General features: G+C 60.6%; 2 protein-coding genes across 3 annotated transcripts; both read left to right on the forward strand.

Annotated features, from left to right (window-relative positions):
- Positions 1–2,776: 2,776 nt before the first annotated feature.
- PRR35 (proline rich 35) lies at positions 2,777–7,615 on the forward strand. Of its 2 annotated transcripts, XM_039884748.1 has the most exons (3): positions 2,777–2,794; positions 5,466–6,589; positions 6,869–7,615. In XM_039884748.1, exons 2-3 carry the CDS (start codon positions 5,505–5,507, stop codon positions 7,500–7,502), a joined length of 1,719 nt encoding a protein of 572 aa, XP_039740682.1. In that variant the 5' UTR covers positions 2,777–2,794; positions 5,466–5,504; the 3' UTR covers positions 7,503–7,615. The 2 variants fall into 2 exon arrangements, with proteins under 2 accessions (XP_039740682.1, XP_039740681.1); XM_039884747.1 differs by lacking the exon at positions 2,777–2,794 and having other exon boundaries at positions 5,420–6,589.
- Positions 7,616–9,139: 1,524 nt separating this feature from the next.
- NHLRC4 (NHL repeat containing 4) lies at positions 9,140–11,156 on the forward strand. Its single transcript, XM_039884755.1, has 2 exons — positions 9,140–9,182; positions 9,734–11,156. Exon 2 carries the CDS (start codon positions 9,864–9,866, stop codon positions 10,704–10,706), a length of 843 nt encoding a protein of 280 aa, XP_039740689.1. The 5' UTR covers positions 9,140–9,182; positions 9,734–9,863; the 3' UTR covers positions 10,707–11,156.
- The last annotated feature ends 921 nt before the right edge of the window (positions 11,157–12,077 follow it).

Below are 12,077 nucleotides of genomic sequence, written 5' to 3' on the forward strand. Positions count from 1 at the left end.
TGCCACTACCTCTCCTCCCACCCAAATTTCTAGAAAAAAAAAAAAAGCAGTCTATGAGAGTGGCCTCCATGGCTGGTGCTGAGCGCACCCTCCCTGGCCTCCTCCTGTTCCCCAAATCTGGAGTCCTGGCCTCCTCCCTCCTCTCAGGGGCCCCTGGGTCACCTGGGCTTCGCTGGGCTGTTTGCTCTGCATTCTGCAAGGCAGGGATCCTCGGGATGGGGGCTTCCTGATCCATAACTCTCCATCCCGTGGATCATGGCAACAGCTTCCAACCAGCCTATCCCCTGTGCTGGCGGCTATTGCCTCTCCTCAGGGGTCAGCCAGCAAGGGGCAGGGAAGCAGACTCATCCCTGGGACCAAGTGGCCAAGGCCTGGGATCCCCATTCGCACTATCTCAAGGTGACTTGTGTCCCTGCCCTCTCTGAGCAGTGTCCATGATGAGGGGACTGGGCCTGGCTGAGCACGTTCAAAGCTGGGTTTGTGTGCAGAAGGAGCAGGCCTCCTGGTCCCCACTCACCACAGGGCTGCTGGCGTGACGGCTGCTCAAGCTGTCTCTCAGCTCCAGGCTGCCTGCATGGTCAGCTGGTCAGCCAGGCCAGGCCAGGTGGGCAGAAAAGAGAAAGCTGGCATGCTGTGTCACCCATAGCCCTCCGCGCCCCATGGACTTGATGAGGAGAAATGGGGCCACCCAAGTTGCATCAGGGAAGGCGGCACTGGGGCAGGAGGGAGACCGAACTGGGCACTCATCCTTACATCAGTATCCTTGCCCTAGGTTCTGAGGGCAGAACCACTGAGCTCTGTTCCTTACAGTCGCCTGTTGTGGTTGAACAGGGAGACCTGGGCCGTGACCTGTCTGTCACCTGCCTGCACAGACTGGGAAACTGAGGCCTGGCTCATAGGTCCAGGACATGCTAGACTCTGGATGCAGTGCTCTTCTCTAGCTGCCTCATTTGAGGTGTAACGCCCAGAGGCCCCTAGTGGATATTCCTTCCTTTCCCAACTCGCTCCTGCCTCCCAAACTGAGCTGGGGATACCCCAGGAAGCCTTTTGTTAAGCCTGTAGAGAGGGCCAAGTGGATCTTCATGGGGCCCTCTGTGCCTCCACAGAGCTGGCCTGGAGCAGCGCTTCCCCCTCTGGCTGCAGATTCTGTACCCTGCCTGAAATGGCACCACCATACATTTCTGGCAGACTCACTGGGAGAGACATAGTCTGGCCATGTCCTGGCACGTCTGTGACCATGTCCAGAATAGAACTGGCTGGCCAGACAAAATTCCAGGAGTTCTCAGTTGAGAAGCAGTGGGACTCCAGACTATTAAGATTTGATACCTCAGGGAGCAACATGAAACCTGGTGTACCCCAGGTGGGGCTGGGAGCAGCTCTGGCTATGAGGACATTAGGGGGGGTGGGGTCATGGTGGGTCTGAGATATCCTAGCCTTTCCCGGGCCCCACCTTTACCCACCCCAGGAGAGACAGCAGTGGAGAGGAGTTCTGCAAACAGCAAGAAGATGGAGGGCCTGGCTGTGCAGCTTTCCTGAGGCACCTGCCAGGGGACTGAGAAGCCTGGGCTAGATGCGGGGGTTGGTAATGCTTCCAGGAAGAGGAGAGTGAGTGCATGGAGACCATCCTTTCTTGAGCCAGTGGCTGTCAGTGGGAAGGACAAGGGTTTGGGGGTGTATATCCAGGAGGAGACTCAACCTCCTCTTTGGAGAAGAGGAAACAGCATTGGAGGCAAGGCTTGGCCCAGCAGAGCTGGCCAGGAAAGGATTCTTGCATTACTATATATGCACTGTGCTGTGCTGCTCAGCTCTGGGCTCCAGCCCTCCTGGGACTAGACTCTATTCCCTTCTAGGCTGGGCTCTGTCCCCTCCTGGGATGGGCTGCAGCCCTCCCCAGGTTGGCTCTGTTACCCACAGCGCCCCCTATCCCGGGGCTCAGCCCCCAGGCCCTGGCTCAGGTGGGTGGTTGTCAGAGGCCAGAGCCCTGCCCTGACGGATGAGTGCTGACGGCCCCTCTCCACGCGCCCTGGCCGCTGACACCCCATCACACCGCTGCTGGGACCCCGGGAGACCTCGCCGCCTCTGCGCACCCTCGCGGCAGCCTGCAGGCGACGGGGGCGGGGACGGTGCCAGTCGCCCGGCATTTGTCCGCACACCTGCGCCTCCACTCCTGGCTCCTCCGCGACGCTGTCCGTCCCTACCCGACTCTGGTGGTGCCACTGGTGTCACCAGCCACCGCTCTATCCAGGAGTTGCCGTTGCGGCGGAGAGAGCTGTGCGGGTCCTGGGTGCGCAAGGCCAGTGAGTTGTGTGGGAGGGGGCGACTGTGGGCAGGAGGAGGGAGAGAGAAGGAGGTGGGTATCACCTGGGGTGGCCAAAGGGAAACCGCAAACGGCGCTCGCTCGCTCCCTTCCCCCGCCAGCCCGGGTCGGAAGTCCGAACGCCCCCCGAAACCCGGCGCCGTGGCGCACGCGCGGCTTCTCTGGTTGCCAACTTCGGTGAGTGCGAGTCGGCGTCGGGGAGACGCGGTCGGTGGCAGAGGCTTTGGGGATTCGCAGCCAAGTGAGTGACTGCAGACCGCATGGGGGTTCGCTCCCAGCACCCAGACTCAGTTTCCACTGTGGAAGTCCTCGTCGCTGCTCCGAGAGCCTGAGCCGGTTTCGCTTAGTCCGGAGCTGCGGCCGGCGCCGGGCGGGAAGAGCGCTGAGTGGGGCGGAGGAGGGAAGTTTCTGCTTGGTTCTCGGGGCTACGCGCAGACTTCGCCGGGCGCCGCAGGCTCTGTTCCGGCTGGGGCGCAGGTAGGGCTGGCGCAGGCGTCGGCGTGTCGGGGGAACTTCGGGGGCAGCGCAGGGTCCGGCTGGACGTTTGGGGTGCGAGGCAGCGGGACGCCGGGAGTGTCTGGCGCGTTCTAAGCAGCCCCAGCTCCTACGTCCCCGACTTCCCAGAGTCCAGGCTCCACGCACCGGGACCATCTGGGCGCAGCAGCCTCCCTCCTGGAGGAGCGCGCCTTCCTGGGTGCCTCTGGGGAGGGCAAGAGGAGGGAATTGGGGTCTCCTCCTCAGCCAGAGAGGAACCTGGTCACCCCTCTGCACCACGCCCTGTGGGGTACTTGCTCCCTAAGTTCCAAGGGGGCCAGTGGGATGGGTGAGCTGTAATCCCCTGGTGGCGGCTCCAAGCACTAGGTGTCCCCTCTCCCACCCTGGGTTGGGGCCTCCAGCTCCTGGCCTGCCACCAGTTCTCCCACACACAAGGAAAGGTTAGTGGGGCCGGTGCCTCCTGGCTGGCACAATGGGGGTGCAGGCCACTGTGGAAGCATGCACCCAGTCACGGGCTGGGACACGTATACGAATGAATGTGCTTTTGGGTGTGCGTGGGTGCGTGCTGGTGTCTAGGGGTGTCTTCTGCTTGTGCACAAGCATGCTGGGTGGGTGCCAGGCATCCTCTGGGTCCCCGTGGGGTTAGCAGCTGCTGAGATGGCTCCTGAACAAGCCAGCAACCCAGGTGACTGATCTGAAGAGGGAACATAGGAGGACACTCCCCCTTCCTCCTGAGTCCTGGAGCTTAAGAGGAGACACCCCCAATCCAGGGGCCAGGCTGGGAGGTGGGGTGGGTGGTAGTACCAGGCAGCACAGCTGTGTGGCTCCCAGGGCTGGGTGATCGATGGCCCCAGCACAGCCGCCTCTGTCTCCTGAGCACACATGCCCATTTGTCATTTGTATCTTAGTGGGGGGCTGGGATGGGGCCTACCTCTGCACCCACCACCAGGTCCAGGGGGTGTCTGCAGCCCCTCAGGGAACCTCGGGCCCTTTCCTGGGCCCAGCCCCCTCTTCCCAACCCCCGCACCCATCTCAAAGCCCCATCCCCTCCTAAATGTGGACATCCACAAACCAGTCAGCTAGCCTCTGCTTGCCCCACCTTCCACGCCCAGACCTTTACCATGCTGACCCCCCACACTAGTGCTTCTTTGAATGGGCAGCCCTCTCCACCCCTCTGGCTGTCCCCAAAATAAACACTGCCCAACCAGTGTTTGGGGCAGCAGACATGACTGCTTGCCATGTGTACAGCCCAAAGGCCAGCAGGGAGGACGCCTTGCTCTCAGTGGCTGCTCAGCTGCTCCAGTCCCCCTGCTTAACCCACTAGCCACCCCTGAGCCCCAGGGAGCAGGGCGAGTGTTTCCGTCCACATTCATGACAGTGTCCGTGACAATGTGTGTTCTTGGGTGTGTAGTGTGTGTATGTCTGTGTATGTGCACACTGCACTTGAATGTGTCTGAGTACCTGCTCACACCCCACCTGTGCTGTGAGAGCATCCATATGCATAGTGACCGTGTCTACTCTGAGAGTGCATGTGCCTAGGGCCCCAGGTATTTTGGTGGTCCACTCTGTTCTGAGTCAGCCCAGCCGTGCAGAGGTTGTCGCTCCAGGGACCAAGTGAGAGCTTGTCTGGAGCCTCACACATGTGTGTGCACACACTCTTTGCGTCCCACACAGGCACGCACTGGGGTGGTGGACAGCCCAGGTGGCGGCCCAGATGGAGTGGGGAGCAGCTTCTGAGTGAACACGCAGGGCATGGGGAGAGGAGGGTCTTGGCCAAGCTCAGCCACTGCAGGCTCAGCTGTTGACCTGCCTGAAGCCACCCAGATGGAGCCAGGCTGAGCAGGTGGCTGTGCCATGGGGCCATGCTGTGACGTCCACGCCCCCCAGCCTGGTCTGGCCCCACATGAGGCTGACCCCCTCGGAGACCTCCAGTACCCAGCTGACACCCTGCTGGAGAAGAAATACACACGAATGCGCGTGCGCGCGCGCACACACACACACACACACACACGCACACACACAGCATTAACCAGAGACTCAGGGCCTTCTGCCGGTGGCTTTTATCTTGGCTTCCCGGCATAGGCAGGGGTCTCTGGAGAGGTGAAAGACAATGAAGGGCTGATGTCCTCCAGGAAAAGGCCTGGTCACACTTGGCTTCTTCTAGTCACTCACCAAATGCCTGTTAAGAGACAGAAACTCTGGCTCTGCCAGCGTGGGAGATAGGCCTGGATGGAATCACCCTAGAACTGGGCCTGCTCAGGGCTGGCTTGGCCTGGGTCAGAGATAAATTACAGGAAGCATGGTTAAACTTATTTATTTGCAACAAATACTTTTTTAATGTACGCTCAAAATATTGGCTAAATCATGTTTATAGCTCAATGTCCTCTGTGTATTTATAAATACATAAAAAAGTATTTGCCATCTACCTGAGTCATATATAACTGGGCATCCTGCATTTTTGCCAGCTACACCTAGAAGTGTACGTGGAGAGGAACTGAAGGATGAGGCAGGGAGGGCAATCTAGGCCACGGGGCTGCACATGCAAAGACCAGAGAGACCCAGTCTGCAGGGTGAGGGTGGTGCCATGCCCAGCTCCTACCCCTGAAGCTGTGGGAGCTGACAGAGACTCTGACTGAGGCCTTCTCATCTGCAGGTGGCCATGGTGCCTGGGCCTGTCTGCTAGCAGGCTGCCATGTCCCGAGAGGCAGGCTCATGCCGCCTGGGCCCTGGGGCACGGGCCCGGGCCCGGAAGCCCAAGAAGCCACACTACATCCCGCGGCCTTGGGGCAAGCCCTACAACTACAAGTGCTTCCAATGCCCATTCACCTGCCTGGAGAAGTCGCACCTATACAACCACATGAAGTACAGCCTCTGCAAAGACTCCCTCTCGCTGCTACTTGACTCCCCGGATTGGGCATGCCGCCGCGCCCCGGCTGCACCCCGCCCCAGTGAGCCCATCCCAGACCACCCTTCTGACCCCACGGACCCAGGCAACCATCCCCAAAGAGCGCAGCTCCCGGATGCTCCCTCCACACCCAACCTTGTTGGCACCGACGTCCTCTCCCTGCACCACTGTGTTGGGGGCTCCAAACTGGGGGCTGAGGGCTCCCCAGGAACACCATCCCCTGTAGCCAGAGATGCCCAGAAGGGTGCAGGCCTTGGTGGGCTCTTGGCTGAGTCGTGGAAGCCGGGGCCAGGCAGGGGACCCAGGAGCATAGTTGTGGTGGACTCAGTGGGTCCTGAGAACGGTGTCCCCTGTTATCCCCCACCTACCTCCAGCGAGTTCCCTGAGGCCCAGAGCCTCCAGCTGTCCCTGCTGGGTGTCAACTACCCTCTGAGCCCCAGTCTCTTCTCCTACCTGGGGCCCTCCCTGGCCGCTGCAGCCCACATGCCCTTCCTCGCCTCTGCCAGCCCGCTCCTGCCCCCGGCCACTGCCTTCCCTGCCCCACAGCCTCCCGAGCACCCAGCCCCAGTCCCCCGCCTATACTACCCTCTTCTCCTAGAACATAGTCTGGGGCTGCCAGCAGGCAAGGCTGCCCCTCCCAAGACCCTGGCCCCTCCCAAGGGGGCCCCTGGGATTCTTGCCCCTGGGCTACTGAGGATGCCAGTCCCTGGGCTGGGTGGGCCCTGGCCCTGTGGTGCTCCCAGGGACTCAGGGCAAGAGGGGAGGCTGGAGCTGGCTGCCCAGAGTGATCCCAAGAGGAAGCTGCCCCTGGGAATCAGGCTGGAGCCCCCGAAAGCCCCCTCCAACATGGGCAAATTTGGTTCCCAGAACAGGTAAGTGTCGGGGCCCTCAGTCACGGGTGGAGGTTGATGTAGGGGAAGAAGGGCTGGGCAGGGTGGCTGGGCTCCCGTCTTCAGGTCAGTGGCCGGGAACATGGGGTTCAGGTCACAGAGAGGACACTGAGACCAGAGAGTTAACCTATATGTCCTTTTGGGTTCCCGAGGCCTAGGCTGGGGTGATAGGCTGGACAGGGGGGCATAATGGGGAGTGGGTCAAGGGCTGGGGGCACTGCGGGGAGCAGCACAGCCTCCTGACCGGCTCCTTCCCCTTAGCCTGCGGACTGGCCCCTCCGTGATGCTCTGGCCTGAGGACAAGGAGCCAGGCGACCCCGAGACCATGGGCCCTGTGTCCCCCCTGCCCCAGCAGCCACCAGGCCTGGTGCTGGGGGGCCCTGGGCATGTGGGTGAAGACCTGACACGGGTCCTCGGTGACTATGCTAAAGTGGAGCAGCGCCTGGGGCAGTTGGCACCTGCCAGGGGCCTGGCCCCACGGCCTCTGCGGGAGCAGTTGGGCAAGATTCGCCGGGAGCTGCTCACCATCCATCAGGCACTAGAGTGGGCCGTGAGGCCCCCGGACGTGCCCCTGGATCTCTCCGTGAAACGGGCGCCCTCCAAGGTGCCCGAGGTACCCTCGGGGGCCTGGGAGCAGCCAGAGCTGGGCCCCACACTGGCCCGGGGGACCCCTGAGCCACCCAGAATGCTAGGCCCCACAGTAGCTGAGCCTTTCTCTAGCCATACCACCAAGTGTGAGGCTGACTCCAGTGTCCCGCCCCCAGGTCTCCCCCTCCAAGCTCCAGATGACCCTGTCATTCCTGGAAGTAGCTGGGGACACCGTGGCAGGACTGGGGGCTCCTGGCCCCCTGAGGCTGCACCTGGCCTGCAGAGCCCCCCAGGTGCTGAGGTCTGACTACAGCTCCTGCTGCTACCTCTGTCCTTAAAAGACAGGGGCCCTTTCCCAACCCCGTGCCCACTGCCTGGCCCCCTACCTGCCTCAGCCCCCGGGGGTGAGGCCTGGAGCCTGCCCAGCATGCCCGTGGACAGACCCCACCCACCATGTCCGTGGCCTGTCTCTGAGGCCACACAGGGACAGCAGAGAGTCACGGCTTTTTGTTGATCACAGTTGTGGACATTAAAATAGAAGCCACCTTCACACACCCGTCTGGGCCTCCTCCTTCCCTTGCTGTTCCAGCATCACCACTGGAACACCTTTCCCCTGGGCCTCCTTGGGGTGGGTAGAGTCTGGGGACAGAGTAAGGGACTTTCCATCAGAGCAAGGAGAGTTGGGGAGGCAAGTGCTTTTGTCCGGGGGCTGGTCAGGCCTGTGTTTCAGCACACTGGTGGTGGGCAGGGCCCTCCGGGCATGCCTCCAGCCCTTGTCTAGTAGGGCAGCCCTAATGTCAGATTCATGCTGGAGGCTGCTCCCACTGTGGTTAAATGATGCCCCCTATATTCTGTGGCCCAGGGCTGCTCACCCAGCGTGGCCTCCACTGGGCTCCCGCCAGTCCCTGCAGCCACAATAGGCATCGGATGGCCTTCACAGCTCACTGCCTTCCTCCCACCTTGGCAGGACTTGGCCTTTCCCACAGGCAGGGGTGAGGGGCAAGTAGGGAGGGGTGCCCAGGGGACCCTTGGACCCAGCTAATCACTTCTTTCCCTGGGAGCTGGCCACACCTCTGTGCCACTTAGGAATGGCCTCTGGGAAGGCAGTTCCTGCCTGAGCCTGGCTCCCCAAGCTGGGCCGGCCAGGCTGGGGCCAGTCGGAGCAGGACCTGTGGCTGCCCCATTAACCGCACTGGGCAGCAGATAGCATCGGCCACCCGCCCCACCTCAGGGCGTTAAGAAGCAGTGTCCAGAGCAGGAGGTACAGGCTGGGCAGGTGGGGAAGCGCAGAGGCTGACCCTCCCTCCCCCAACCGTCCAGGGTCTTCCTAGAGGGGCTACAAGGAGCTGTGAGCTGAGTTAAGAGGTGGCCAGAGAACCTCCAGGTCCTGAGTTCTTGGCCTCCCATTGGCTGGCACCTACACCTGTCTACCACTCCCCAGCTTCTCATCAGATGTGAGCCTGGTCCTGCTGGGGGGCACTACTCCAGCTTTACAAGTGCAGAAATGGGATCAGAGAGACAGGACGCAACCTGTCCAGTCTGGGGGTTGGGGGTCAAGACAGATCTCTGGAGGTCCTTAACTCTGGACTCTGGTTCTGGTAGGAGATGGTAGGTGGGGTTGCCTCATGCTCAGACATTTCCTCAGAGCCTCCTCGCATTGCAGAGGGGTAGGAAGTATCGATGGTTGTGGGGGTCTCCCTGGGGAGGGTTCAGCTGGGCTGACCATGAGTGGCATCCAGCAAAGCAGGGGCAACAGGAAGAATGTCTTGGAGGCCAGTGCAAGGGCCCCAAGGCAGAAATGTAGCAGCACTGGGGAGTCCCTGGGGTTTAGCAACTGAGTGACAGGATTCCATAGGGCCCAGTAGCTCTACCTGTCCCCTCCCATCTCACCCACATCAGGGTGGCCCCTCCCACTCCTTCAGGTTCTGGTTTCCAACAACAGAAGCTGCTACAGGAGCAGGGAGCAGGGCCGAGGGCCTGGTCCCAGGTAGGAGACCCTTCCCGCTGGCCTCCCTGGGTAAGGGTAGGCAGAGAGGCCTAGGACAGGACTGCTGCCTCACCCCTCAGGGGTTGGAAGTCTCCAGAGTCTGTGTCGGGGCAATGGGTAGGGGCTTGGGCTGCCCCCAAGATGGGTCACTTTCTCTGCCTATAAAAAGGAAGGGTTCCATGGGCAGATGAATTTGAGAAACACTGCTTATCTGTCACACACCCACACCCCTACCTCAGGACATCTCAATGCCTATGAGCTCATTCAGGCCTCAGAGCAAAACCCATGGTAACTTTCATGAGTCTGTCTCCCAGAATCGTGTTCCAGGACATCTGGGAAAATGGGACCTAGAGACACGGCTCACTACTGGGCTTGCTGGCTGGGCCAGACTTCCTGGTAGAACTGAGTTCAAAATCCAGTTCTTCCACCCCCACCTTCATGCCTCATTTTCCTCATCTGTAAAACAAGAAGACACCAGTACTGCCTGGAAGGACACGGGGGACCGAGGTAACTGGTGCTTGATGTACAGTGGGGCATTCTTTCTCTTGCAGCCCTAAACTTGGCCCAACCACAGAAACTTGCCTCGGAGGCTGAGCTGGCCCGCCCACCCTCTGGCCTCCTGCTCTGACCTCCTGGGCCTCCCCCATCAGCTGGCCAGCTGGCCCCAAAAGCCTGCACCTCATGCTGGACCCACCTGGAGACCCCGCTCACTCCTGGCAGGCCCGGCTGCTCAGGCAGATCCCAGTGCCTGCAGGGGCTGGAGGGGGCCCCCGGGGCCTGCACTGCTCCCCGGATGGCTTGCTCTTCCTGACAGCTGGGGCTGCTCCCTGCATCTATGTGCTGGACCTCGAGGGACGCTCCGTCTGCCACCTGCCCTGCCGGGTGCCAGGATTCGGGGACTTTGTGCCAGAAGACGTGGCTGTGACAGCTGCCGGGCTTGTGGTGGTCAGCGACCTTGTCCATGGGGCTGTCCACGCACTCCAGCACACTGCTCGAGCCCCCCAAGGCTGCTGGGTGACAGTGGGCACCTTCCTGGCCCCCTGCGGGCTGGCTGTGGACGCACTTGGCCGCTTCCTGGTGACGGACTATGTGTCTGGGGCTGTACACAGCTTCTCATTGGGCCCCACCCTAGAGCAACTGGCCCCAGCCTCCATGCTAGGTCTAGAAGGCCCCTGCTGGGTGGGTCTGGGGCCCAATGGAGGCTTTGCAGTGAGTGAAGAGTTTGGGGATGTGCGGCTCTTCGGCAGTGCCCGCCAGCCCCTGGGTTCCCTAGGCGGCCTGAATGGGCATGCCTTTGGCAGCCCCGCAGGTGTATGCACTGATGCAGAAGGTAGTGTTATTGTGGCAGATGAACAGCGACGCCAGGTGATCTTGTTCCCCCGGGCTGAATCACCCATTTGCTTGGTGTCCAAGGGGCTCAGGCGGCCCTTAGGTGTGGCCTGTGTGCCCCAGGGCCAGTTTGTGGTTGCGGATGCAGGGGACAGCTACATCAAGGTGTACCAGTACCACTCAGAGCTGGCCTGACCTGGTGAGCTCAGATGGCAGCAGCCCCTTCACTGTGCATGGGTCCAGCCACCAGGTCCCGGACCACCATGAGAGGAACATTCAGGGCGGTGGAGTCCTCCGGGGCTGCTGGCCATACCTTCCTGAACCTGCACATTTGCTGAGCACCTAGTGTGCCAGACCCTGGGCTGGCCTCCTGTCTTCCTCTTGGAGAGGATTCAGACTTCGTCAGCAGCCACAAATCAACTGCCTCTCCGGCTTCCTTTGCAAGGTTCACAACCTCCAAAGTTGGTTCTTCTCCATGCTCCAGTTCAGTGTGCCCCAGAGCTCCCTGCCCCCATGTCCACTCAGGCCTTGGGCCTGCTGGCTCAGGGCCCAGGAGGCCTGAGCATTGGAGCCAGCAGCTGAAGCCTGGCAATCTTTGGCATGTTGAACCAGCTTCCAGCACTTACCCGGGCAGGATATCTGCCCAGCCTCCTAATCAGACACAGGCATGCAGGGAGGGTGTGGCTGGGCTGCGTCGAGCTAGGCTGGGTGGCTTAGGCAGGGGTGCAGCCCCTCCCTGTCCCCCATCTTCAGAGACACCCCAGGTTCTGAGCTTCCTGCAGCTTCTCTCAACCCAACTGAGGTAAGGGGGATGCAGGGGGTTGCCCTGGAGGCACCATGGGGTGGCACATAGCTGGGTTGAGAGCCTCCATGCCCCTGGCCACTTCTCCCATTTGAGACTGTCTCACAAGCTATCTGATCTTTTTTTTTTTCTCCTCTGTTGAACCAACACCAAACAGCTCCAAGCTCATGGATGGGGGTGCTGTGAGGGTTCTGGGAGGTGGTCAAGTCTAGGAGCCTTCCTATGAGGACAGACTCCTGATACTTAAAAACAGCGGGGAAATGAGGCCCCAAAACAGTAGGGAGGTGTAAGGTTACTCAGTAAGTAAGGTTACTTAGTAAGTTAGGAAGTAAGGTTACTCAGTAAGTAAGGTTTCTCAGTAAGTTAGTAAGTAAAGTTACTAACCTTACTTACAGGTGTAAGGTTAGTCTGGAACTCAGCCAGGCTCCTAGTTCCAGCTAGGGGTTTTCAGGAAGAGGGGACAGTGCTTGGTCCTGCCCCTGAGGGCTGGTGAGGGGATGCTCCTGTTTATCACCAAGACATTGGGGTCCGTGGTTTAGACCATCACCTCTGATAAGGTTCCCTCCATATGTCCCGGGCCCTGTGGGTGGGAGAATTAGCTGGGTCAATGTAAGGAGGCATGTGCAGTAGGTGTTCAATAAACATTAACTGTTGCTACTGGCGTTAGGGGTATTGTTCCCTGGAGCAGGAGGGGCCAGGGACACCTCCTGATGATCAGATCATAATGTTGAAGCCTCTGAGCTGGTCCACCAGGGCCCAACAAC

The sequence above is a fragment of the Pteropus medius genome, unplaced genomic scaffold (genome assembly GCF_902729225.1).
Source record: "Pteropus medius unplaced genomic scaffold, Ma_sr-lr_union100, whole genome shotgun sequence".
Taxonomy (NCBI): Eukaryota; Metazoa; Chordata; class Mammalia; order Chiroptera; family Pteropodidae; genus Pteropus; species Pteropus medius.